The sequence below is a fragment of the Pimephales promelas genome, chromosome 1 (genome assembly GCF_988280905.1).
Source record: "Pimephales promelas chromosome 1, fPimPro1.hap1.1, whole genome shotgun sequence".
NCBI lineage: Eukaryota > Metazoa > Chordata > Actinopteri > Cypriniformes > Leuciscidae > Pimephales > Pimephales promelas.
The window spans coordinates 47,364,214-47,392,102 of NC_142769.1; the positions used below are offsets into that span (position 1 = coordinate 47,364,214).

The window sequence follows — 27,889 nt, forward strand, 5'->3', positions numbered from 1 at the left end:
ATAACATCAGCTGTTTGTTCATGTGAGTGTCGATATGAATGTTAGCGGGGTTACAGTGATATTTCAGACGACGGAGACAACGACGAGTTTCTGGTAAAACACGGCGTCGCACTCTTGAGATGACAGAGTGTGGTCACAAACCTGTGTGTGTTACATGTATTTGTCAGATGTGTGTGTGTGTCTGTAGATATGTGATTGTGTGTGTCTTTTCTGTGGGGATGGGGGTTTCAGTTTGACTCGGGGCAACTTTTGACGGCAGTGAATCGGGTTTTTTGAGAGTTAGAAAATGGAGTCAAATTATCTTCTTCATCTTAAGGTATTCGCTTGATATGCCTTCATAAACAGGAAACAATTTTGCTAGGCTTAAACCACAAAACTCGTCTTCTCCTCTGATTAGGATTTTGTACAGACTTTATTATCTCTTTATCTCCTTTTCCTCCCTCCTTTCTCAATAAGAGATAGATATATAGATAGAGAGAAAGAACGACACAACGCCCCCTCTTGCCCTGTTGATGTGAAACTCCTCACCGAACAATGCTCAGTCATGCCTGACTCTCGGTTTTACTGCTACGGCCTACTCACATTCACTAGACATTAAACCCAATTATCTTGAAAGCCATCTTCATCATCTTCACAAGCATCACCAACTCCATCATCATCATCCTCAGCAAAAGTGTGACTTTCAATATCAAAAATACGTTGTTTGTCAAACTCTTCAAAATCTCTGCATGAAATAGTGATGAAACGGGGCAATTTCACACCTAATCATTAATAACGGCCTACTGAAATGTGTCACAAACACATCGTGGTAAAAAACGGCCATGTTGCCTTAAAGGAGTAGTTCACTTTTAAAAAAAACTTTTGCTGATAATTTACTCACCCCCATGTCATCCAAGATGTCCATGTCATTCAGTCTTCAGTCGAAAAGAAATTAAGGTTTTTGATGAAAACATTCCAGGATTTAATGGGGACCAAACGGTTCAAGGTCCAAAAGACAGTTTCAGTGCAAACTGTTCAAAGGGCTTTAAATGATTTCATACGATGAATAAGGGTCTTATCAAGCGAAACGATCGCTCATTTAAAAAAAAAAAGTTTTAAGTTTTATATGCTGAAATGCTCGCCTTGCTCTGTTCTGTGATGCACGTTCGTGACTCTCCTCTTCAAACTCGTTTATCAAAATGAACGAATCTTTGTTTGTGTCATTTGGTTCATTCAACGAACAAAATGAACGGGTTGACTCGGGAAAAGATTTGTTCATTTTGATGAACGAGTTCGAACGCACATCACATAACACAACAAGGCGACCATTTGAGCTTATAAAACTTAAACTTTGTTATTTATTTATTTATTAAACGAGTGATCGTTTCGCTTGATAAGACCCTAATTCATCGTCTGGAATCGTTTAAAGCCCTTTGAACAGTTTGCAGTTTACACTGAAACTGTCTTTTGGACCTTGAACCGTTTGGTTCCCATTGAAGTCCATTAAATCCTGGAACGTTTTTATCAAAAACCATCAGTCTTTTCGACTGAAGAAAGAAAGACATGGACATCTTGGATGACATGGGGGTGAGTAAATTATCAGCAAAAGTGTTTTTAAAAGTGAACTACTCCTTTAAAATGAAAACTCATCCTTTCCTCATGTGCGTTTCAAACTGTACGACTTCTCGTGTGACACGCACACAAAAAGACATTGTTTCTTTATACATTAAAGTCCATAGGGTTCACTGTTGTTTTGGACCCCACTAACTTTCATTGCGTGAAAAAAAACAGTCAAAAGAAGCTTCAAAATATCTTGGTCTTATCAGAAAGAAAGTCATATAGGTTTCGAACCACGTTTGTTTTTAGTGCACTAATAAAAGTATCTTTTAGCAGGCTTCGTCCGCAAACAACTGCTGTGGTGTTGAAATGGAAAGCATTTCGGTTGCACTCGGAGAGCACTTGCCTAAGAAAGTATTGATAATATAACATAGGTTAAGGTCAGGATTATGGTACATGTACATGCAGAACAGGACTGTATAATAAAGTGCGACCAGCATTTCTGCATCAATTCTATTATGCTTTATCGACCCAATGGACGAGACATTGGACAAACATTGGACACCACAACACAATAGGACAAACAATTTCTCCCAAACAGCATTTCGAAGCGGTGAATAACAAACAAACAAGATAGATAAGAAAGAGAGAGTGAAAGAAAGGACAGGCGCTGTGTCAAACTGAGAGCTGCCAGTCGGAGCAATACACTTTTTTTCTCTCGCTCTCTCTCTCACTCGATGGCGTATGATGTTTTTTTCTCACTCGTTTCCAGGATCACAATGACAAAGGCTTGAAAAGATCAGAGGAACCAAGAGAAGACTGCCGTACCGACAAGTTAACCATCACCAACGCCTCCGCAGAGTCTCTCAGTGTCTGTCTTACCTTTAACAGTACATCCCTCCTTCATTCACTCGTGCCTTCAGACGTGCGTGTAGCTGTCCTGCGGGCCTCGACTTCAGAGAGGTAAGTGACATCTTACTCTGTTTATGAACAAGCCAACAGAGAGCAAAGTGAGTCCGCCAGTGCTAAGACTGACTGGTAGGCATGCGAGAAGTGTTTTTACAAGTACGTTTAAGACACAGGCCACGGCTGCGCGGACACTCGATGTTGAATGTAAAGCGACGCACGCGTATTTCACTTGTTCTTAAAAGGGATAAGCTTGAGCTTTGCACCCAACATGGATGAGGCCTAGTTTAGGAAAACAGCTATGGACTGAATGTGGTTTCTTTTTGACCGTAATGCACCTCTATTTGCATTTATTCTATTTGCACCCTCTCTAGGTCATGAGATGCATCATTTGGTAACACTTAACAGCATTTTTAACGCTCCATGAGCATATTACAGTGGCTTCTGCAACATTCGGTGTCTTACGAATCACAAAATAGTTACGCGGTTTTGTTGATGATCTGTGAATTTAGTTTGAAAAGCTCTTTTTGTGCTCTTTAGCTAACAAACACTATATAGTAAAGCGACGCTTTCTATTCTGTACGTCATATTCAGTCAATCAAACAGCTTTGAGGTTAATTCCTGTTTTCGCTCACCTTTTATGTGCAATTGAATTATGGGACTGATATTCCTGAACAACTGAGATTGCGCAAGGTTCTTCCTTTTAACACAGACAGCAAACCTAGTTGTTGATGGTGGACAATGTAAATTGTTCATAACTCACTTAATAATGTATCATTGTGTGATTCTTCTGTCGTTTGCATACTTTTTCATACTAGCAAAACGGGGTCTAATAAGCGCTATTTTTGCTATTACTGCAAAGTAAAATGCCCTTCGTGGAAAAGCAATTCCACGTCGTCATTTATGAAATTAAGTACTTATTTTACAGTATGTATACTTACAGTGCACTTAAGGGAACTACATGAGTTGAGGTCAGGTTTAGGGGGAGGTTCAGGGTTGTAATTGCTATAATTAGTATATGTTATGTACAGGACTGTGAAATAAAGCGCTCCTGAAATTAAACTCACTTGTCGTATGACGGATAATGTCCCGCAAGCGCCTCCATGACTCTGCTGCTGTCGACGGCTCATCCAAGCGATGCTGATTCCTGAATTAGAAATCATTATTCACACAGTAAAAAATATATTTACAAAATGATTAGGCTTAATGGGAATCCTGCTACTAATAGAAGAGCTTCTGGTTTGTGCCATCATTTCAGTGATGTCTAAGCACGAGTTGTTGTCATCCAGCGAGGGCATATTTCCTGTGGACTGATCACTGCGGCCAAATTTAGCTTTTAAAATTAGCAGCAAAAGTGCTGATTAAACAGCAGAGTTGCGTCTTTGTTTATCAGCTGTTGAATGGGGTTTTTGTGAGGTGTGAAGTGATTTTAAAACTCATTATTTGGTAAAGGTCAAAGTAAATATGACGATGGTCATCCACGACAAATTAGCGATGCTTTTTAAAATAATCGGATTCAAAAAAAAGAAAAGAAAATGTAGAGTTGGCTTGATGTACTCTGATTGATCCGTTAAGTAAAGCACGTTCGGATATCAGATGTAAATATATATATATATTTAAAAATTAGTCTAATAATCTATACTGATTATGAGTAGCTTTATATAAAACGACAGTCTTCATTTAGATGTAGTATGTAAGCTCTGGGAGTCCTTAGAAACATCACTTAACACTTCATGCGTGTCAGTTATTTGATTATGGATATGTCGTACTATTTGACTGTGAAAGGCAAGATATTTAATCTAGATTGCGCCTGTTTAATATAAACAAACATTATTTTTTTTTATTTCTTTTACATATTGTAGACAAATACTGGTCCAAGGTTTTACTGGATGGATTGCATTAGAGGCCTGTCACTATTTGCATTCATGATTTTCATTTTGCACTATATATTTTTAGATTAAACCCAGTTAGACTTTATTAAACCCGCTACTTTTTGTCTTCTGCACAGATAAGAAAGAAACATACACAAAAATTTCAAACAAACACAATAATTAATGATATTGGTGATAAATGAGTAAGTGAGACTGCAATGGCTCGTGATTTTTTTCCTCTTTATTGTCATTTTTTATATTATTCTCTTGAGCAGAACCAAAATATATTAATGTAATCATAAAAGCGTACATTCAAACTGTCGCTCATCTGTATTTATATGGGACTTTTTTAATGCCACTTATCCAATATACATTTTCATTTACAATTAGTTTATTTTTGCATGGGAAACGTGTGCGTTTGAGACAAGAATCGCCTTATAGAAATAATTTACGGGTCGATTTGATAATGTGTAACATTAAGCACTAAACCATGAAAATGTAATATTGACAAAAAATATATTTTCATACAAATATAAACATATGATAAATCTAAATTGCAGACTTTGCCTTTCAGCGAACTTCGAGTCTTTGGGTTCACTAACCGATAAGTTGTGCTAATAATTTGATTAATTTCAAGTTTACAATTACAATTACATTTTAGCATTACGAATTATTGAACAATTACGTTCAATTATAAAATGGCACCATCAAATTCAATACAATTAAAAAAACGACAATAAAAAAGGTCACCGGCTCAGAGCTGGGGCGGCCAGACAGAAGTATCAGAATCTGAATTGTACATTGATATTGATTTATATTTAGCAGACACTTTTGAAAAAACTCACAGCACAAGCAATTCGTCTCATATCAGCCAACGATACCAAAGTATATATCCACAAAAGTTAAAGATCACGCAGTTTTCATGTACTGTAGTGATGTATTGTTCTCATGGCCACATGTGGTCTATTGTAATTAGCCCTGAAATTCAGTGATAAGTTGCCGTTGTTAAATGTGCTAAAAGTATTTTACAGAGCTAATACATGACTTTGATTCAGACCGGACTAGACTAATGATGGAGACGAGTCTAAAGGTTTGAGGGACGTAATTTGCACTTAAATTTATTTGCATAACCTAAAGTGCAGGAAACATTCAACGGGAGTTATCCTCTCATTCCTTTCTCACTTCTTTCATTTGTTCGACGCATTCATCTCTCATAAAGATTGTCTCATAGATAAGATAAACGGTTCAATAGAATGATAGAGAAAGAGAGGAAAAAAAGTCCAAACCGCTCTGCTGCTTTCCCCCTCCTCTGTTCACTCTTTCACACATCTGACAGAAAACTAGAAAACAGCCTCCACACTCCTGTTTCCTTTAATTATATCCTATGTTGTTTCAGTCCCCCTTAACCCGCGCGCCCCATTCTCCAGCATTATCTGAGGACATGTGAGGGATGAAACACGGCATTTTAAGCATGCAAATTAGTCCCAAATTCTATACACTCTCCGTACTTGTATATTAAAAACGTCTAGAAAGCCAGAAAAAGGATGAGAAGTAGGGCAGCGAGAGTAAAAAAATCTACATTTCTCTGGTTCAGGATCCGTAGCTGCTCACTGTGTGTTGTCTTACACCTTTATTGTTTCACCCACATTATGCTAATGGTGAGGTTTGTGTAGGTGACTTGTGCAGGTACATTCATACTGTACTCACCACTGAATTAACATCACCCTCATCAGCCAAAACTGCCAAACCTACAACCTGTGCGGGGGCCGTCCAGATTTACGTTCTCTCAAAGTGTAATGGCTCACGGAGACGGAGTGGGAGGAGCTCTGGTGCTGACCTGTCAATCAAAATAAAAAGTGGTGCAGTGGTTACGTTGCAGTGCTAATATCCAGTTAAAGGAGTAGTTCACTTTAAAAAAACTTTTGCTGATAATTTACTCACCCCCATGTCATCCATGATGTCCACGTCATTCGTTCTTCAGTTGAAAAGAAATTAAGGTTTTTGATGAAAACATTACAGGATTTTCTCCATATAATGGACTTCAATGGGAACCAAACGGTTCAAGGTCCAAATGAGAGTTTCAAAGGGCTTTAAACGATTTCAGACGATGAATAAGGGTCTTATCAAGGACCCTTCGAGTCATGACTCGAACAAAGATTTGTTCATTTTGATGAACGAGTTCGAACAGGAGAGTCACGAACGCGAATCACAGAACAAAAGTGAACTACTCCTTTAAGATAGTGTGATGAGAGAGAGAGAGAGAGAAAAAAAAGAGAGGGAAACACTATGTGTGGGTGGAAAAAGGGGTGCGGAGACAATGTATGCGGTATGGAAACAATTTTATATTGTGGGTATAACAGGGATACACTTGCAGAAAGAGAGCGAGCGAGTGAGCGGAGGCGGGGTGTACGGAGGTTTCCCTTGTCCACTTCCTGTTCTGTCGCTGTTTCATGGTCAACTTCCCGTCACATGATTTTGAGCAACCACAGATTCTCACTGGCGTAAACACAGTACGTCTTCGCCCACACAAACACATGCACAGAGAAACACACGCACTTATGCATGCATAATAAAGTTAAACACTTAACACACAACAACACAAGTTCAAACATACAATTACCAAAAAAGAATAACACACACAAACATGTTTTTACTCTGACCGACACACACACTCTCGACAGGAAGCGTTGCCTCTCACTCATATCGTATACACTTACATGAACACCCACGCCTTACCTGCCAGTTAAACAACTCTTACGTTCTTTACACTGAAGTCACAAACCACAACAGATGCGAATCTCAAGATAACACACTGAGCCGCAAGCACAATAAGCCCAAAAGGTCTCATAACCTGCCAACATCAGTGCAGACAGCACGCTTTCATCCTCAAGCTTTTGTTAATTGTTTAAAGAAAAAGTTCATTTTTGCTGGATTCCACTTTTTGTTTGCGCCACTGTCTACCATGAACGACACCCTCATCGGACCGAGAGGGAGACTGTGAGTATACCACAGATTGCTTTAGTCTGTAGGAGAACAGATAAAAATAGACTGAGAAGGAAAGGAGGTTAAGGAGGAGAGCAAGACAGAAGAGGGAGAGAGATATAGAAAGAGAGAGAGAGATAGAGGGAGATCCGTGACTGCTTCCTCAGGATGTGGCTTTCGGTTCAGGGTTTTAAGGGAGGGGGTGACTCTATGACAACCGAAGGCTTACCTTTTGATCGGTGGCACCTGTCAAAGAAATATGTGTGAGAAAGTGTTTTCACGTTTAAGTATGATGCGTTTGCTCACGAGCCAGAAAGAGGCTGCTGTCACACGAGGCTGCGTTGTAATTTCGTTTGCTTGTTCACACGTTCACGGGTCGATGTGAATAGATAGCGCACAAACAAAAGCAACAGGTTATGGATAAAGAGAGAAGAACATTGGTGAGTAAGCACTAGCTAAAAAAAGAGAGATGAGAGAAAAGGTCAAAAAAGAGCTAAACATAGAACAAACAAAGGCCGTTTGTGGTCTTTTGATTGTCGCGTTTATCTGTGTCTCTGACGTTGTTTTTCTTTGCAGCTAAAAAGCAGTTGTTACAGAGGGAGATGCAAAGAAAACATTAATCGGTTGTTGGGCTGTGCAAAGATTAATTGCAATTAATCGCTTCCAAAATAAAAGTTTGTGTTTACATAATATATATGTGTTTGTGTGTGTGTGTGCTGTGTATAACTATTTTGCATATATAAATACACACACATGCATGTATATGTTTAAGAAAATCTGTTTTTCATATATAAAATATTTATATATAATATAGATTATGTATTTATATATATATATATAGAGAGAGAGAGAGTATTTCCATGCAAGTAATTCTTAAATATATACATGCATGCATATGTATCTATATATACAAAATAATTCAATGCATGCATGTGTATTTATATGTACTATTTCAATGCATGCATATGTATTTATATAATAATTCAATCCATGCATATGTATTTATGTAATAATTCAATGCATGCATATTTCTTATATATAGAAAGTAATTCAATGCATGCATATGTATCTATATATACAAAATAATTCAATGCATGCATGTATCTATATATACAAAATAATTAAATGCATGCATATGTGTCCATATATACAAAATAATTCAATGCATGCATATGTATCTATATATACAAAATAATTCAATGCATGCATATGTATTTATAAATACAAAAAATTCAATGCATACATATGTATCTATATATACAAAATAATTCAATGCATGCATATGTATTTATATATACAAAATAATTCAATGCATGCATATATATATATATATATATATATATATATACACACACAAAATAATTAAATGCATGCATTTGTATATATATATATATATATATATACAAACTAATTCAACATATATTATGTAAACACAAACTTTTATTTTGGATGTGATTAATCGTTGCACAGGCCTAATCGGTTGTTTGTGTGTTTTGTCTCGCTAACGTTCATAAGGGTTTCGATGACTACTCATGATCTTTGTGTGTCTTTTCAGTTTTCAGATGCAATGAGCGTCTTCTAACTCAAGAGTGCTTCAGCCATTTACAACACGTCACATGGCTGACCACACGTCTCCCGAACCTGAGTCACTCTCCTTCGCTCCCATGTTTCGACCTCAGACAGAAGGTCAAAGGTCAAGCCACGACCTTTACCAGCAAAGCTCAATGAGTGGGCTCGGCCCGTTTGAAGTCCCGTGTGAAGCACCGGACGGCACCGGCTCCGCTCTGAATGGAATAGATCAATCGGGGAGCCCTGCTTATTGGGGAAGCATGTCCCCAGTGTCCTCTATGGGACTCAACAGAATCAAGGCACAAGCTGGAGTGTATGAGACCGACTGGAGTTCTCATTGCCACCAACAGGAGGCGGTGGACTGTTACGAAACAACTGGGCGCCAGCAACAAAAACTGGATTCTTTCTCCGAGGCCTTTTGCAGTCGTAACATGCCGCGAATGCAGGGTGGAGGAGAGCAGAGCGGCTTCAACAACTCGACTCCTCCTTCCCATTCCCTCTCTTTCCCTTTGGTTCTCAGCCCACCTCCGACGCCCCTGCCTCCTCAGTCCTTCTCTCCTCCCAAACGACCTCAACACTTCCTACCCGGACAGATCTTGAGCCAATCGCAGACGGATGGGTCGCTGCAGTTCTTCCCTTCTCTCCCTTCGCCGTCCAGCAGCAGGTACAATCACCCCATATGGCTCCAGCTGCAAGCTGACGGCAACGAAAGTTTGGAGTTAACGCAGCACCTCCAACAAGATTCAAACTCCTCCCTAGTTTATTCGGAGCATGGAAGCCCTCATCTAAAACAAATGAACTCCCAGCAGAAAGGTAGGGGTGATGTAAACGCAACGTTGTTGTGTGTTTGATCTATTTTAAAATGCATAATGAAACGTTGTTTTGCTTGCACAGACTGTTCAATGCAAATGTCCCTCAACCCTGCACTGGCTCAACATCATCATCCTCAGTCGTGCGTACAGCAACATCTAGGTCACGAGCCCGGGACATCTGAAGATCACATGACATGGCCTCAGGTCTGTCATCTGCACCTTCACACAGATTGTTACCCTGGTCAAGCATTTTAGATCAATGGCTTTCACATCATTCTCGTCACTAGTTTTGCTAGCATGCAACGTTCACTTTACTTTTCTCATCTTGACAGATGGGGCAATCATCCCATTCATATGGGCCTTCTCTGCACCAGTCCAGTCTCCATGTGCAGGGCTCAGAGCCAGGAGAAGGATCACGATTAAGTTTTGGACAGAACTTCAGTCCTGGGTCCTCAGACAAACTTCAGGGGTCCTCAAGCACACAGGCATGAGACCAACTATTTACTAATTCATTTAGTTATGGCCTATAAGTATATATACTACAGTAGCGGTCAAAAGTTTGGAAACATTACTATTTTTAACGTTTTTGAAAGAAGTCTCCATCAAGCCTGCTTTTATTTGATAAAAAAAAAACTGAAACTGTAATATTGTGAAATATTATTACAATTTAAAATAATCATTTTTGTATTTTAATATACTTTAAGATATAATTTATTTCTGTGATGTAAAGCTGAATTTCGGCATCATACTCCGGTATTCAGTGTCAAATGATCCTTCAGAAATCATTCAAAAATGCTGATTTGATACTCAGTTTATGTATTATTATATTAGTGTTGAGAAAAAAAGTTAAAAAGAGCATCATTTAATTCAAATAGAAGTCTTTACTATCACTATAACACATCCATGCTAAAGAAAAGCATTCATTTCTTTAAAAAAAAAATTAATAAAATAATAATTACCGATCTCAAAGTTTTGAATGGTAGGTTATAATGTTACAAAAGATTTCTGTTTTAAATAAATTCTCCCTTTTTTTTACTTTTTATTCATCAAAGAATCTATAAATATATAAAATAATATATAAAAAGATATTAAGTAGCACAACTGTTTGATAATAAATCAGAATATTAGAGCGTTTTTTAGAAGACTGGAGTGATCACAGGAAAAAATTACATTTTAAAATGTATTAAAAACATGTATTAAAATAATATAGATTGTAATAATACATATTCTGTAATAATATTTCACAATATTACTGATTTTTGATCAACGACAAGCAGTTGGCAGGCACGAGAGACTTCTATCAAAACCATTCTGATCCCCAACCTTTTGAATGGTAGTGTATATACAATAAAAACATAAAATATATAAAATATAAAAACCTTCACATATTGTTTGAACGTACAGTTACGAGTGCTAGGTTAAAACCATAAGCCTTTGACTGTTATAAGCTGTGATTGGCTCTATGGCGACATTTTACGTTGCATAACTCACATGCAACTTTTGTCCATGTAGAATGTTCCCAGTTCCGGATATACTGGAGTCCCATTCAACAGTGTGATCCAGCTGAGTAGAGACTTTATGGAGAGCTGGGAAGGAACGGCATCTCACTTTACACCACCTCCGATGCTGAACCCGACACGTAGTGGAACGGGGCTCTTCTGCAACCTGCTTTCTTCCCTTGCTGTGGAAAACAGAGCGCTGTGGACAGACGAGAGGAAAGAGGATGACTCACAAAGGTGAGCATTCAGATGTTTGTTTGTTTCTTCTCAGTCGTTCGTCGATGTCATGAGAATGATTTTCCCCTCAAGCAAATGCTGTTTTATTAAGAGCATGCCTGAACAACAGAAAAACATGACTGCTTTAGGGCTGTGAAACGATTAATCGCGATTAATCGCATCCAAAATAAAAGTTTGTGTTTGCATAATACATGTGTGTAGTGTGTATAATTATTTTGTACATATATACACACATATGCATGTATATATTTAAGAAAAATGTGTTAATATATCAAATATTTTTATTTATTATAATATAAATTTTGTAGAAATATATATAAAGTATGAACATGCAAATATTTCTTAAATATATACATGCATGTGTGTGTATTTATATATACAAATTTTTTATACACACTACACACACATATATTATGTAAACACAAACTTTTATTTTGGATCGCGATTAATCGTTTCACAGCCCTAGATTGCTTATTTGACAACAATAATAATTATAAAATTGGTGTCAAGTTTTTGATGTCTTGATTTGATCTCGTTTTAATTGGTGGTGGTTGAAGAGATTCCCCCTTCCATATGTAAAGCGATTTGAGTACCTAGAAAAGCGCTATATAAATATAAAAAAAGTCATTCAACTTTCTATCACATTCAAGGTGCATAAATATAGGCCCTGATTTCCAAGCTGAGCTGCCAGATCTGATCGTAGGAAGAGAGCATGATGAACGTCCAGAGGAAGCGGTCAGGGAGGAGCTGTTATGGAAACCTTGGGCAGAGCTAGAAGAAAATGACACCCTTTTACAGCACGGTAATAAAAAAAAATATTCAAATGATCATAAAGCAAGTGTTTTTTTGAAACATTATTCATGAGTGTGATTTCAAACCTCAGTTGAGAGTCTTCTTGACCTGAGTGCCTCCAGTGTTCTACCAGGAGGTGGCGCCAACCTGGAGCTTGCCCTTCATAGCCTGTCTCGGTGCAAGGGAAACATAATAGTAGGTGCAATATTCATTATGAACTCATGTTTATAGATTCACAAGACTCTATTCACGATTACCTCTCCAAAATGGTCATGACTACTTGATGACAAGCTGTCTTCCACAAATTAATTCAGCGTGGTATTTAATTTCCTTCTTTTTCCTCTCTACCAATCCTATCTAACAGGCAGCGCTGGAGATGCTGTTGTTTAAAGACTCCCCTCCATCAGGAAGCTATCACTATTCTGGTAAATTCACACTTTTTAAAGGTAGGGTAGGCAATTTCTGAGAATTTTGAAAGCCTGAGATCCCAACCTCCCTTCAAAGCATCTTCAAAGCCACGCCTCCGTTCAAAACACATGAACGCACACAGAAGAGTCTAGAAAGCGTCACAAGAGATATGGCGTTAAATTACCTCGTCTCAAATCACAAAACATTACAATAATAATGAACGTATACAACTTGCAGAGCTTTAACTTGTACCACCTGACTCATTTCGTCGTTAATAGTGTTGACAAAGAAACGCACAAAGGCTGCATTCCCAGATAGCAAACTGACATTGAATCAACGTGGAAACATGACATCGAAACAACGTTGATCTGACATTGTTTTGCTCATCGAATTAACGTTGAACCAACGTCAGACGCGTCATTCTTTCAAAACTAACGGAAAATCAACTTGAAATCAACGTTGTTTCAACGTTATGAAAGCAAACCAATTTTCGATTTTCATTTAGCTTTGAAGAATGGTCTGACGTTGGTTCAACGTTAATTCGATGAGCAAAACAATGCCAGATCAATGTTGTTTCAATGTCAGTTTGCTGTCTGGGTTTACACTGCAGGTCTTGAATTGATGCCCAAATCCGAATTTTTTTTTGATTTTTTTGACAACCTTCTTACATCATCTTTTAAAAGTGACCCGTATCCGATTTTAGCATTTACACGATACACTGCTGAAACTAACAAATGTAGACGTTCTGACCGGAAAAGGAAGTAAAACAGCACGAAATGCAATGGATGCAGATGAGAATAAAATTACCCAGTGTTTTGCTTTCCACAATATTTTGAGAAATCAGCAAACAAAGATGAGAGCACATATCCCCATATCTCGTGTCTTCAAACACGGATTTATTTCTGTAACAACCCTGCGTTTTTACCCTCACCGTCTCTTCGCCCCAAACACTCAAAAGAGATGAAACCTTCGCATTGCTCCATTGTGTGTATCCTTCATCCTCCATCGCACCTATAAGTCATGTGATCTCAGATGGTGATGTCTTGAGTTGACATCACTTTTTTAATGACGTACGACTCGCATTTACTGGGGAATATCCGATTTGTCTGCTTACATGGCACACGCGAATGCACGTATCCGATTCATATCCGATTTATTACCACGTATGAGTGAGGCCTGAATCCGATCTAAAAAAAAATTGGAATCCATGCGTTTTTTTCCTGCTTAAACGTTCACCGGTCATATCCTATGGAACCCTGTTTCCGCCACAGAATGTAAAATAAGGTAATTGTGACTTTTTATCTCGCAATTCTGACTTTCGTTCTCACAATTGCGAGTTTACATCTTGCATTTTGTTATAAAATCAGAATTGCGAGATATAAAGTCAAAATTGCGAGATATAAAGTCGCAATTGCGTGTTATAAAGTCAAAATTGCGAGATATAAAGTCAGAATTGCAAGATAGAAAGTCGCAATTGCATGTTATAAAGTCAGAAATGCGAGATATAAAGTCGAAATTGCGAGATATAAAGTCAGAATTGCGAGATATAAATTCAAAATTGCGAGATATAAAGTCGCAATTGCGTGTTATAAAGTCAGAAATGCGAGATATAAAGTCAGAATTGCAAGATAGAAAGTCGCAATTGCATGTTATAAAGTCAGAAATGCAAGATATGAAGTCGAAATTGCGAGATATAAAGTCGCAATTGCGTGTTATAAAGTCAGAATTGCGAGATATAAAGTCAAAATTGCGAGATATAGTCGCAATTGCGTGTTATAAAGTCGAAATTGCAAGATATAAAGTCAGAATTGCAAGATAGAAAGTCGCAATTGCGTGTTATAAAATCAGAATTGCGAGATATAAAGTCAAAATTGCGAGATATAAAGTCGCAATTGCGTGTTATAAAGTCAGAATTGCGAGATATAAAGTCAAAATTGCGAGATATAAAGTCGCAATTGCGTGTTATAAAGTCAGAATTGCGAGATATAAAGTCGAAATTGCGAGATATAAAGTCGCAATTGCGTGTTATAAAGTCAGAATTGCGAGATATAAAGTCAAAATTGCAAGATATAAAGTCGCAATTGCGTGTTATAAAGTCAGAAATGCGAGATATAAAGTCAGAAATGCAAGATATAAAGTCGCAATTGCGTGTTATAAAGTCGAAATTGCAAGATATAAAGTCAAAATTGCAAGATATTAAGTCGCAATTGCGTGTTATAAAGTCGAAATTGCAAGATATAAAGTCAGAATTGCAAGATAGAAAGTCGCAATTGCATGTTATAAAGTCAGAAATGCGAGATATAAAGTCGAAATTGCGAGATATAAAGTCAGAATTGCGAGATATAAATTCAAAATTGCGAGATATAAAGTCGCAATTGCGTGTTATAAAGTCAGAAATGCGAGATATAAAGTCAGAATTGCAAGATAGAAAGTCGCAATTGCATGTTATAAAGTCAGAAATGCAAGATATGAAGTCGAAATTGCGAGATATAAAGTCGCAATTGCGTGTTATAAAGTCAGAATTGCGAGATATAAAGTCGAAATTGCGAGATATAAATTCGCAATTGCGTGTTATAAAGTCAGAATTGCGAGATATAGTCAAAATTGCGAGATATAGTCGCAATTGCATGTTATAAAGTCGAAATTGCAAGATATAAAGTCAGAATTGCAAGATAGAAAGTCGCAATTGCGTGTTATAAAATCAGAATTGCGAGATATAAAGTCAAAATTGCGAGATATAAAGTCGCAATTGCGTGTTATAAAGTCAGAATTGCGAGATATAAAGTCAAAATTGCGAGATATAAAGTCGCAATTGCGTGTTATAAAGTCAGAATTGCGAGATATAAAGTCGAAATTGCGAGATATAAAGTCGCAATTGCGTGTTATAAAGTCAGAATTGCGAGATATAAAGTCAAAATTGCAAGATATAAAGTCGCAATTGCGTGTTATAAAGTCAGAAATGCGAGATATAAAGTCAGAAATGCAAGATATAAAGTCGCAATTGCGTGTTATAAAGTCGAAATTGCAAGATATAAAGTCAAAATTGCAAGATATTAAGTCGCAATTGCGTGTTATAAAGTCGAAATTGCAAGATATAAAGTCAGAATTGCAAGATAGAAAGTCGCAATTGCATGTTATAAAGTCAGAAATGCGAGATATAAAGTCGAAATTGCGAGATATAAAGTCAGAATTGCGAGATATAAAGTTAAAATTGCGAGATATAAAGTCGCAATTGCGTGTTATAAAGTCAAAATTTCGAGATATAGTCAGAATTGCAAGATATAAAGTCAAAATTGCGAGATATAAAGTCGAAATTGCAAGATATAAAGTCAGAATTGCAAGATAGAAAGTCGCAATTGGATGTTATAAAGTCAGAAATGCATGATATAAAGTCGAAATTGCGTGTGAGGGGAAAAAAGAAAAAAGTTAGTCTTTTTTTCCCCTTAGAATTGGCCTGATAACTCGCAATTGCGAGTTTATAGCTCACAATTCTGAAATAAAAGATGTCAGAATTTTGACATATGAACTCGCAATTATCTGTTATAAAGTCCGAATTGTGAGATGTAAACTCGCAATTGTGAGATAAAAAGTCACACTTCTGTCATATTTTCTAAGAATTCTGACTTTATTTCACGCAATTCTGACTTTATATCTCGCAATTGCGACTTTATATCTCGCAATTCTGACTTCATATCTTGCAATTGTGAGATAAAAAGTCACAATTTTTTTTTTCTTTTTTTATTCATTGGCGGATACAAGCTTCCATACATATCTGATCTGTGCCACATGAGAGGAAAAATTGGATTTGGATCACTTGAACCATGCAGTGTAAATGGGGCCAAATAGTTTGAGAATGTTACGGGTTGCCATCTCGTCATTACGGTTAAGACATGGTGTGAACGCGGCATAAGCTCGTAGTTTTGGTTCAGGCATAACTGTAAAAGGCGGCTGACGTTTGTTTGTGGCGCTCGATGACTGACGTCTGTCTAGCTCTGCACAGCATGAAACGTGCTGATGACGTGTGATGTTCAGACCGAATGCAATGATTGGACAAACAGCTTTTATTCCTGAGACTTCCACAGAAGACACAGGTTTTAATATTTAGACCACTTCTATTATTGATTGCTATCAGGATGTGAAGAGAGTTTCAACCAGTATAACAAAAAGTATTCATAAAAAAAATTGCCTACCCTAACTTTTATTCTCAAAAACGTTTAATCAACAAAATATAAAATGAGGCTGATCCAATTTCACTTTGCATCTAGGAATGGATATCTGGACTTTGAGTGAACAAAGACTGTTCCATAAGGCATTTGCAATTTATGGAAAAGATTTCTCCTTTGTGCATAAAATGGTAATATATCAAACATTTGCAAATCTAAGCCACAAATATTTCGGATCACAGCATTTGCAATTCAACATGTTCATGCTTTCAGGTGAGAACAAAGCAGGTGTCACAGTGTATTGAATTTTATTACAACTCCAAGAGGCTTTCAGAGAAACAAAGGAAGCAGATGGAGAGAGAAAAAGAAAGTTTGGAGGAAGAGAGACTTGCAGCAGTCATCAATCAGGTAAGACTTTGTGAAGCTTTGAAACATTTAAGAATCATTTGTTTCAAATCAGTAGTTCAGATAACTTATATCAAACTCAGATGAGAGTTTGTATTTGCTGCTGATAGTGTGTGAAGGCAAGCATTAATTCAAAAAGGAGAATTATATAGCCTATACCCAGATAGCACATGTACATCTGCAAGATGTCTGTTAAAGATCACTTCATCTGGAAAGCATCTGTAAAAAATGATTTTTTGGTGAAGTAAATACTAGTGAAAAAACCCAATGTAATTTACTTGAAAAAGTTAGTTCAAGCAAGAATTCAAAAAACTAAGTAAATTCCATATCAGTACTTATTTCAAGCGAGTATAAATGAAAGTGTAATATCAACTCAATAAAATTAAGTAAAAATTACTCAACTTTTCTGATACTGGGGTTCCCATCATGCACTGGACCTTGAATAATTAATGAGGTTAATTTTTCACTGGTTTCCAGCTGTATTTACACTGTTTTATCATTGATTTTTGTTTTCAGTATTAGTAAATTGCCATTTTGTGACATTTCGAGTAAATTTTTTGCTTAAACGACACATTCAAACACAAAAACGATCCATCAAATGTTACCACCATTGTGTATTGTCTACCAAGTATTGAGGTGTTTGCATTCACATAAGGCTTAAAGTCTGACATGATGTATATATAAATTACTTAAATGATCTAAGTAAAGAACATACTATAAATGACTAATAAAATTCAAGATAATTGTTTTAGTGAAGTGTAATACAAAGGCAAAGGAAATCGGTATTAATCAACCTTTTACAAGACGAGTTAAAATTACTTATTTTTTGTAAAGTTTACTTAATTCCACATTCCAAGTAAATTTAACTTAAAGATTTCTAATTAAAGCTACTGATAAATATGTTTAGGTTTTTACTTGGCAAATCTTTGTAAATTTACTAGCATTTTCTGAGAGAGATTGTTTAGCAAGGTATTTTTCAAGTAAATCCTACTCCAATTTTTTTTTACAGTGATGGACATCTTTAACATGTCAGTTTAACATATATTTGAAATCATTACATCTTAAAGGCATCTTCTAAACGTCTATTTGACATCTGACAGGAAACATCCTATACACGTATTCCCAGATAGCATGAGTCTATTTGATGTGATCTGGAAGATGAATTTTTAAGAGTGTTTGCTCATCTGCAATATGTCTATAGGACGTTTCCTGTCAGATGTCAAATTGACTTTTAGAAGATGTCTTTTAAGATATCATCATTGGTCGGGTCCCCTGGTATGGAGCTCGACAAAATGTTTCCACAATTCTCTATTCTTGGCGATATTGATGATCACTTTAGTTTCCTCTTCCCTTTCGACATGGGTGAGTGACTGACTGCTCTTCGCTGCAGGGAGAGCTATTTGGTTCTGGGCTTTTTGACTTTTGTTGTACTCGTCAATATAGCTCCTGATTTTATGTCTGAAAGTTAAGTGAGGAGCTCCTCGCTTGTTCTTATCACGGACTTCTGAACGATAGATGGCATAGATGTGGGTTTTAGATGTGGCTTTAAGATGTAATGATTTAGAAAGCATGTTAAACTGACATCTTTTAAACGTCTATTTGAAATCTGACAGGAAACGTCCAATAGACATATTGCAGATGAGCAAACACTCTTAAAAATACGTCTTCCAGATGTAAACATCACATCAAATAGACTTGTGCTATCTGGGTTCCAGATGTAAACACAAACATCAAATAGACGTCCGTAATGTGCGTGTGCTATCAGGGTAATTGCTTTTTATTGACCTAGTTTTCCATGCCCTGTCTAATAACACAATAAAGAAAAATTTTATAGAACTTTCATATTACATTCAATACACTTTCATGAAAACATTTGCAAAAAAAGGTGTGACAACGTGTTTGGATTGTTGTTGGTTTTTTTCGTTGCATTTACCAGCAGGCACCGCCAGGCTGCGGTGTTTCGAGCGCTTCGGAACAATGAATCTCGAAGCAAAATAATTCAGATTTAACGTTAGTGAAAAGCTGTTTCTCACATCTAACTTTTACTGAACCGAAAAACGCTTCTTAAAAAAAAAAAAAATAATAAACATGAATACTACCCATAAGGCTGCATAAGCACGACAAGCTGTGCACAACTCGAGAATGTTTTATAATAAAATCAAAAGCAGTTTAGTGAGGCACCGTGTCACCGTTGCGTTTAACGTTTGAGAAATGTTTCACCACAGTGAATAACTACCTTTTGCCGTTATATCCTCATCTGCAAATGTGAGAAATTCATGCGATTGAATCCTTTTTGGAAGGCGAAATGACTCTGCAGCACCCGACGCATCACGCGAGTCTACGGCAAACTTCACCGCGCGCATGCGCGTCAAACTGTTATTATAATATGCAATGGGATTTAAAGAAAGAAATGTTCAAATACACAAGCAACTATTTTCAATGGGATAAATATTTGTTTTTGTGGAGCACTCACTCACTCTTCCCAGTTTTGTTTTTCCTTTATAATTTTAAATTATCCTTCAGTTCAGATTTACATTTGACCATTTTTAATGCAACATTTAAATGCACATGTATTTGTAAACGTTCACAGCTTTTGATTTGCACATACTTTGAAGAAACACACCGGGAAGCATGCGGAATACCACTTTTGAAACAAAAAAAACAAAAACACAAAAGAAAGTTTTAAAATAATCTGAAACTGTTCCACAGGTTCTTCCAGCCCCAAAGACGCTAGTTAACCAAGGCAGTATGGAAAGACTGGTCCATACCCCGCTACTTCCCACAAGCTTTCCCTGTAAACAGTGTGGAAAGTAAGTGAATGATTTTTGCCTATCTATTTAGGCCTCATATATGCAATTGGAACAAACACCATGTGCCCAGCCTTGACCTTGCAAATTGTTCTTTCAGGATGTTCTACAAGATAAAAAGTAGAAATGCTCACATGAAGATCCATCGACAGCAGCAAGAGGACTGGAGAGAAAAACTACAGATACACCCAAACCAGCAAATCCTAAATCAGACACACCATCAGAATCACATCCTGACCCAAAGTTTAATTCAGAATTTGGTCCAAACACATTCCCAGTTGGCTTTTCTTCAAAGCACAAAGACTCAGAGCACATGCCCAACCAGTAGCGCCAGTTGCATGGCTCCCACCCAGAACCCACAGATCGTGCCCAAAGCACCCCCCTTAACCCTCCACACTGGACATCAGCAGACATGGAGCGCCCTGCACACTGTAGAAACAGGTGGCCTGTTTTATAACCGAGGTTCTGTGGTAAATGGGCTCCATTTGAGCATACAGGATAGTGCAAGTAAACCATGGACTGATAACCAATAATTTACATTATGTCTGTACAGTTGTTTATCCCTTTCAATGCCATAAGAACTTTCATTAAATGATCTTACATGTTTCAAGGCAGACTCATCTTCACATTTAAGAAACTACCATCATGTGAAAAAGGACATCAAAAGGCTTTATCGGAAAGTGTTTATTTTGACAAACTGCACAATCAGAAGACAATGCATATCACTCCAAAACTAAAAGCCTCCATTAGACCCTGAAATAAAGTTAAACATGCGTTTAAAATATACATAAACATGCATATTACACAAAAATAAATTTAAATAGTTCACCTAATGACAAGCACGGTCTACTGGCGAACTCTATTGGGCCGCAAACGCACATAGTCAGCTGGCCTCATTGCAGGGGGTGCCTGATAAGTCTTCACAAAAGTTTGTTTCTTCAGTTGCATGGGCTTAAACACTTGGGGAGGAACTGAAAATAGAAGACATTCAAGATTATTCTAGACCTACATGGAGACCAAATGGCTCTAAGGTAGTTAAACCATTCAACTTGCCCATCACAGGATCTTTGATTTGTCCAATTCCAGGAGCCTCCGCTCTGAACAGCCGGTCCACAAAGAGGCTTTCAGTACCACGTACAGGATAAATGCACCTCACGGTTATCCTTTGGGGGGGTAGAATGGCTGTGTGGTTAAGAAGTTGGCCACTACTAGGTAATTGCTAGGCCACTTTAGTTACCTGTATGCAGAATCTCTTGTGATTACTGGCCTGCTGTCTGTGGAATACAACTCATGAAATATGATCTCATTTTCATAAGTCACATACTGCCGATCAACCTGGAGATCAAAGAAAGTTAAATCAAGTAACTTTCATATACATGGGGAAGATAACCTTTTAAACGCACCTGAAATCTAGTGCCACAGGTGTTAAGTCCAAAGGAGAACAGGACTCTGCGCTCATCAGTTTCTCGAGGGCTGCAGCTTGGATCCAATAGTGTAGTTCGGGTAGGGTCTGCCAAAGGTACCGCTTTAGTGAGGTCACTCACTACAGTCATCACTCCATCAGCAGAGCACACTTTAAAAAAAAAAAAATAGAAGATAGGAAACCACTCCATTGAAAGTAAACCAGACTATTGTGTAGATTAGAAAGTCCCTAAATCAGTTCATATGTGAATTGTGCTTTCCGGTGCCAACGCCATAAATTTGGGTGAAGCCAATGGGAACCGCTGCATTACCCAAGAGCTCAGTGGTTTGGAAGAGACAGCATTTGCCCGAGGACTGTTCAATCTCCAGGGTTTTAGCATTTCTGGTGAGAAGTTCAAAGGTGCCGTAGAACTGCTGAAGCGTGATATTCTACAACAGAGGGATGTTAGTTTCAGTAATTTGAAGAAACTCAATGGCTTTCAACAGTTAAGCCCTACTAACGGGTAACAAACCTCATAGTGGTATCCAATTGTAAATAGAGGGACATCCAAAATGAAGGTGTTGCTTTCATTGGACATGATGTAGCCACGTTCAGACACCAGCTGTTGGGTCAGCGGGTACTTGCCGATGACAATGTCCCACAAGTAGTCGTACTCCTGATAGGCTCTCATGAAGCGCACGCCATTGCTAGCACACCTGACGTTAAAGACGGGTGGGACTGTTGAGAAATCGAACACCTCAGTGAATGGCAGACAATGCCTTTCACTTTTGCCAAATGATTAGCGTCTAAAAGTTCTAACAAATGCAAAACCTCTAAATACTACGATCCTTACCGAGATCATGAGCGGAAGCACTCAGAGAGGAGAAAAAGAAATAGGGCTCCATTTGAGGAAGGATAGCCAAAGTCCACTTAATTTCCAAAGAGTACTCCCAAATGTGCTCTGCAATATGCTGCAAGAGACAAAAGACTCAAATGCCAGACTTGGGGAAACCCATGGGTCTAAAATCAGCTCCACTTAGTCTTAAAATGCATAGAGCAGTGTTTTTCCACAATCTTTGATGCCTAGGACACCCTCAAAAGGGTCAAGGTAGCTAGGAGTACGCATTTATATTAAAGTAGAAAAACCATAATTTTAAAAAAATTTAAAAAAAAGCCTGACCTAGAGAATGGACAATGCGATTAACGAAAGAAACTAACCTGCTTCTTGACAAATTGGGCATCAAATGGTACTCTAACGATATATGCAAAAGTACTATTGTCTTGTCGGACTCTGGTGATGGAAATTCCCATCTGCATGGCCGTTGACACGGAGAACTCCTGCCCGTTCAGCTCCAGGGACATCAGCTCAACATTAGAAGGTATATTACCCAGGTAGACCTGGAAGACTTGTTCCCCAGGTGTCGTTTCTGGAAGAAACTATAGTTGTAGTGAACTTAATCCTCACAGAGCAGCAATGACATGACCATTTAACATCCAACCTAACTCACGGTTGATTGAAAAGGGAATATGAGAAATTGCTGTAGTGGCCATTTGCTGGAATGCATTGTACTTGGGATCCACAGCATTCTGGTCCACAAACTTTTGCTGGTTGGTCAGCGGGGCATTACTGCCAAGCACAAAGCTCTGCAGGCAAATTAAGAGTTAACATAAGATGCTTAATCCAGGATCAAACAGGAATTGAACTCCAGACCATACCTTTCTAGTGCCTCCCACAGAAGCAGAGGGGACGCTACTGACAACAGCCCCTTCATTGAATCTTCCAGAGTAGCCTCGGTCTACCAACTTCTGTTTATCTAGGAGCTCGCCATTAACTCCCACAGCTTTTGACTTGCTTCGCAACTCAGAGGGTGGAGCAGCCACAGGAGTCATTACTTCAGGGGTCCTCCCGTGAGGTCTGTAGCCATCAAAAAAGCCTTTATCTGAAATCAAATATGGAACCTGAAAACAAAACTCTTGCAACATTGTTCAGATGCATAGCACGTGTCCCTTTTTCACAATACCAAATAAGTCACTGTTCTTAAGAGTTGCCAAAATTGCAGTGGTTGTTTCTAGCACGTTAGATGTTCAGCAATAGTTATTAAAAGCTACACCCTCCAGTTAGGCTTGGAAGATCTTAACCATGTAGAAAGACGCATCCTGGCCATTTTCTAGAATGACAAAGTCAAGATTCAAGAGACAAAAATGTCAAGATAGGCGCCTTAGAACTCATTGGAAGTCTTTGGGATGTGCTGGAGACTTTACAGAGTGCATGGACTCAATACAATCTTAATTAAAAAGAACACTTCCACTTCTTTTTGTTCAAGATCTTGTACTGACAAAGCAAGAGTCTAGTACCCTAAAGTCTCCTTCAGCATCCCGAAGACTTGTTGGAACTCAGGAGCCAATTCAGGTGTAAAAGGGATCCATGCTCCCCAACCATTCTGTCACAATTTGAGCCTGAATCTTGACATTGTCATCTTGGATTGACGCATCTTCCTACATGGTAGTTTAAGAAATTAAATGCTAATCCCCAATAGGGGTTGGAAGAACGGTTCCCAAACGCAACATGCTAGAAACAGTCACGGCAACAATGATCCAATCATTGAATTGGAAGCAACTTAACATATTTGGTTCTTACCCAGTGAGCAGGAAGCAACCAGCTCCACCATTACAACCATCCAGCTCTGTTTAAAAAATACAGTGGCTTGGATCACTTCAACTGCAACACCACGGTCCTGAAAAAAAGTTGAACAGAATCACAAGGCAGTCCTAATTGTCTATGCAAACACTAGAGATCAGGTCATGTGTACCTGTTCTAGGTTAAAGGGATGCTCCACTTTTTTTGGAAATAGGCCCATTTTACAACTCCCCCAGAGTTAACAGTTGAGTTTTACCGTTTTCGAATCCATTCAGACGATTTTCTGATATATAGAATAATAACAGTAACCAGACAGTTTCTGGTATCATTGATAGTAGAAAAAAATATATACTATGGAAGTCAATAAGACCAGAAACTGTCGGTTTTCTGATATTCTTCTAAATATCAGAAAATCGGCTAAATGCATTCGGAAATGGTAAAACTCAACTGTTTCACTCTGGGGGAGTAGTAAAATACGCCTATTTCCAAAAAAGTGGAGTATCCCTTTAAGGGGGAAGTGACAAACCATTTTGGTTATGTGGCATACCATTTTGACAGAAGCATAAGGTTGTCCAAAGGTTGTCCGAAACACAAGTCTGCCAGGTGTGATCATGAAGTAGTAGCCCAGAGCAGCAGCATTGTCAGGCGACATGAGTTCAGACTGCCGTCCATCTTGCTGTAGCATCACCTGCCAGGGCTCCACTGAACTCCGTGGCTTGAAGAAAAACAGTGTAGCCAAGACCATGTTTCAAAGTGAACCATTAAGATACACAGCTAGCCACTTACCACAGAGAAACATTTAATACTGCCAGATGTAGGGCAAAGATCAGTTGTCACAGACACCTGGGGGGGGGGGAAGGGGAGAGAGATTAAATAATCAAATAAACAAATCATAAGAAAGTCTCACTCATACCTCCATGTAGTTCTCTTCACAAGTAATCTCTCTTGGAGGAAAAGGAGCAACAGAGCAAGTCTTGGAGACATTGAAAAAAAATTCACCACCACGCTCATCTGTAATGATCACACCGAACATGAAGGTGAAGACCTCATCATTCTGGGGGAGGAGGGAAAAAAAAGTTTAACTTTATCATTCAAAATTTGAGGCCAACAAGCGCGTTTCTGAGGTCAAGTAAAATTGGAAAGTTATATTAAAAAAAAAAAAAAATTAACACCTGGTTGTCTTAATATTGAATTAATACAAAGGAGATTTAGTAAAAAAGAAACTATTATGTCATCTGAAATATTAGTTATCAAAGTTAATTTGACAAAAGATACATACAATAAATCATGAATAATTTACAGTGTAGTTTATTATTCCTTTGTTGGCAAAGCTACATTCTCAGCAGCCATAACCCATCATCACCACATGATTATCCTAATTTGATCACTACAAATCACTTAAATGAGCATTATCCTGAAATTTTACTCTGTCGTTTCGTACCTTATTGTCTGTGTGACAGGAGAAGTATGAAGCTCTGAGAACAACACGACCCAACTGGGGATCGACAGAGTAAGTGTAACCACACTGAACCCCATAAAGGTCTGTAACAGGATACACACCCGTGGCATCTAAAAAACAAAGAGAAACACACTTATTTAGAATAATAGGCTTGAGGCTTTGTCATTTATAATAACAAAAGCACATGCTAAAAGGGTGTAAAACTCAAACGCACCAACTGCCTCAAAGCGAGGGTTAACACCAGAGGATGGTACATCTACCGAGATGAAGAGGGATCGGTGCTTGCAATCAACCTCAATGGGAACTAGGAGCGAACAAGACAAAAAGTTAGAAAACAAGCAAACAGACATTAACCCTTAATGATAGACGAAGGCCATTACTTTGTGGTTGACTGAGGGACTGCTGGAACGGGCTTTTGATGTCACGTAGGGCAAAAGATACAGCACAGAGGAAAAGAACCCCTCTAAAGAGGAAAAAACAACGCCAAGTCCCATTAAAATCATTCCCATACAAATGAAAAAAAGGGGGTTAAAAAAAACAATTACCCTGACACAAATTCAACACCCATAACTGAAGTGTGGTATCTTAAACCACTAACAAAACTGCAACAACACTATCCTGAACAACACAGCTACGATTAACAACATTGCTGGCCAGATTAAATACATTATGTTGATTGACTTGTTAGGAACTAGATGTGTTGATTGGCTAATTCAACGGCAGTTGAGTTATTTGAACAAGACAGCGGCTGCAGAACTTCCTGATCGGCTGTAAAGCTCCGCCCATCATCCAGAGTCAATTTTGTTTAATTTTCGAGATGTTCACTCTGCAGTCAGTAACTCATCTTTTATCACTAAAAAATGTTTAAACGTTTGAAATAGCTTGGATAGGCTGCCCCTTTGCCTCAACAATTTTAACAGTACAAAATAAACAATTTTCAGAAACATTTTTTGCAGGCTGATATTTAATGTATAAAGGCCTGTATAAAACCTACATACTAGCCCCATCAATAAAGTATCGATTAAAATGAGTAAGTGCACTGGGAAGTTATGGAATTATTTATGTGAACTAATCAATCAATGTTTCAAGAATTCTTTGGAAAATAAATATTGGGGAAATATAAACACATAAAATGTACCGCCCAGTGTTTAAATGAAACCTCAAATATTATTTCATAAATTATAATAATTTACATCTTTCAGTCTTTCACTCAAAGTTATTCTAATTCGAAAGTTTCAGGCCAGTGCCTTTTCAGCAGTACAAAAAAACGTTCTCAAACTGTCTAAAGAAAAACTATTGAACCAGTGTAATAATGTTCCTGTCCACAAGGTGGAAGAAAAGGCATATTTAAACATGTGCCAAGATATGATTTGAGTGTCATCAACTGCAAAATTCTCAGAACCTGATGATCCTGAGAGAAATAGAAACAAAAAGTTATAGCATAATAAAATGAGGTACTAAACAAACATATAATACATGAAGTCAAGATACCAATAAAGTTAAATGGAGTTTTTTTCCTATACAAGTTGTCATAATTACTTGAAATATAACCTAATTATAGTAAGTTTTAATTAGCTCTGAATATACAAAGTCACAGAAACACCATCATTTTTTATTAGAAATGAAAGGGAGATAATACATTTCACAATAACAAGGACAAATAAACCTGAAAATGAGAATGAACCACAAAAATGGCAATGAGAATGAATGACTTCATAAGGCTTCACAAATCCAAGCATAAGGATTTGTCACTGTAAACATCATGAAAATGAACCAATCATGATAGAGCAGCTCAATTTGATCATTGGTTCATACATTAATGTGTATTTTTAACATTTACCTGATTATTGCAGGTTTGGGTCGTATTCTGAGTTTGCATTTCACTGTTTTATTGATTTTGAGTAATACTGTTTCTGTTTTTGTGCAAGTGAGATGAGTATGCCTGCTCACATTTACTCTACAGCTACAATAACCATCAAGTTCACACACACAACGCCTCTGCACTTACTCACGATTTTACTCAACATGGCGACAGAAGAGGTGTCAGTCAATACATGTGGAAAGGTAACTTGCATTACTTATTTGAAAAGTAACTATTGTGTAGTAATTTCAAAAGTAGCCTTATGCATTACTTGAAAAGGTCATCTGATTACGTACACTCTAAAAAATGCTGGGTTGTTTTAACCCATTTTTGGGTAAAATATGGACAAACCCAGCCATTGGGTAAAAAATGTAAATTAAAAATGTAACCCAATGGCTGGGTTTGTCCATATTTTACCCAAAATTGGGTTAAAACAACCCAGCATTTTTTAGAGTGTACTGTATTAATTTTTGTGAGTGAACGCACCACAATCGTGAACATACTGTAAATGCACAACTTTAAAGGCGATTTTCTCAATGTTT

The 27,889-nt window shown here is 37.7% G+C and overlaps 2 protein-coding genes and 1 long non-coding RNA gene across 5 annotated transcripts; 1 reads left to right on the top strand and 2 right to left on the bottom strand.

Moving 5' to 3' along the window:
* Positions 1-2,222: 2,222 nt before the first annotated feature.
* Positions 2,223-20,597, top strand: LOC120470244 (uncharacterized). 3 transcript variants are annotated; one of them, XM_039659734.2, is made up of 12 exons: positions 2,223-2,499; positions 8,851-9,677; positions 9,759-9,880; positions 10,009-10,161; positions 11,189-11,412; positions 12,063-12,214; positions 12,296-12,399; positions 12,569-12,629; positions 16,878-16,966; positions 17,049-17,183; positions 19,890-19,990; positions 20,088-20,597. In XM_039659734.2, exons 2-12 carry the CDS (start codon positions 8,912-8,914, stop codon positions 20,518-20,520), a joined length of 2,340 nt encoding a protein of 779 aa, XP_039515668.2. In that variant the 5' UTR covers positions 2,223-2,499; positions 8,851-8,911; the 3' UTR covers positions 20,521-20,597. The 3 variants fall into 3 exon arrangements, with proteins under 3 accessions (XP_039515668.2, XP_039515670.2, XP_039515669.2); XM_039659736.2 differs by lacking the exon at positions 2,223-2,499 and adding an exon at positions 7,142-7,310; XM_039659735.2 differs by lacking the exon at positions 2,223-2,499 and adding an exon at positions 7,435-7,735.
* LOC120470246 (uncharacterized) lies at positions 2,423-11,257 on the bottom strand. The gene is made up of 4 exons (XR_005620479.2): positions 11,168-11,257; positions 6,021-6,150; positions 3,510-3,589; positions 2,423-2,516 (listed from the first exon to the last, which is right to left on the bottom strand). It is a non-coding gene; the product is annotated as an uncharacterized LOC120470246 (long non-coding RNA).
* Positions 20,598-20,653: 56 nt separating the features above from the next.
* Positions 20,654-26,138, bottom strand: zpax4 (zona pellucida protein AX 4). The gene is made up of 19 exons (XM_039659737.2): positions 26,032-26,138; positions 25,867-25,949; positions 25,701-25,790; positions 25,469-25,596; positions 24,941-25,081; positions 24,814-24,870; positions 24,575-24,742; positions 24,028-24,124; positions 23,106-23,329; positions 22,898-23,033; positions 22,608-22,816; positions 22,243-22,360; positions 21,922-22,127; positions 21,721-21,838; positions 21,391-21,560; positions 21,225-21,322; positions 21,041-21,150; positions 20,817-20,958; positions 20,654-20,740 (listed from the first exon to the last, which is right to left on the bottom strand). The coding sequence occupies exons 1-18, from the start codon at positions 26,052-26,054 to the stop codon at positions 20,834-20,836; spliced, it is 2,301 nt and encodes a 766-aa protein (XP_039515671.2). The 5' UTR covers positions 26,055-26,138; the 3' UTR covers positions 20,654-20,740; positions 20,817-20,833.
* Positions 26,139-27,889: the final 1,751 nt, after the last annotated feature.

What these genes read in the sequence shown, in the direction of transcription:
- zpax4 (XM_039659737.2), bottom strand. Translation starts at nt 26,054, where the DNA reads ATGGGTGTTGAATTTGTGTCAGG. An exon ending in GTCCCTCAGTCAACCACAAA is followed by an intron (nt 25,791 to 25,866) that starts GTAATGGCCTTC and finishes GTTCGCTCCTAG; the next exon opens with TTCCCATTGAGGTTGATTGC. An exon ending in CCCAATTTGTCAAGAAGCAG is followed by an intron (nt 22,361 to 22,607) that starts GTTAGTTTCTTT and finishes TGTCTCTTGCAG; the next exon opens with CATATTGCAGAGCACATTTG.
- LOC120470244 (XM_039659734.2), top strand. Translation starts at nt 8,912, where the DNA reads ATGGCTGACCACACGTCTCCCGAACCTGAGTCACTCTCCTTCGCTCCC. An exon ending in TGACACCCTTTTACAGCACG is followed by an intron (nt 12,215 to 12,295) that starts GTAATAAAAAAA and finishes TTCAAACCTCAG; the next exon opens with TTGAGAGTCTTCTTGACCTG. An exon ending in TCTCCTTTGTGCATAAAATG is followed by an intron (nt 16,967 to 17,048) that starts GTAATATATCAA and finishes TCATGCTTTCAG; the next exon opens with GTGAGAACAAAGCAGGTGTC.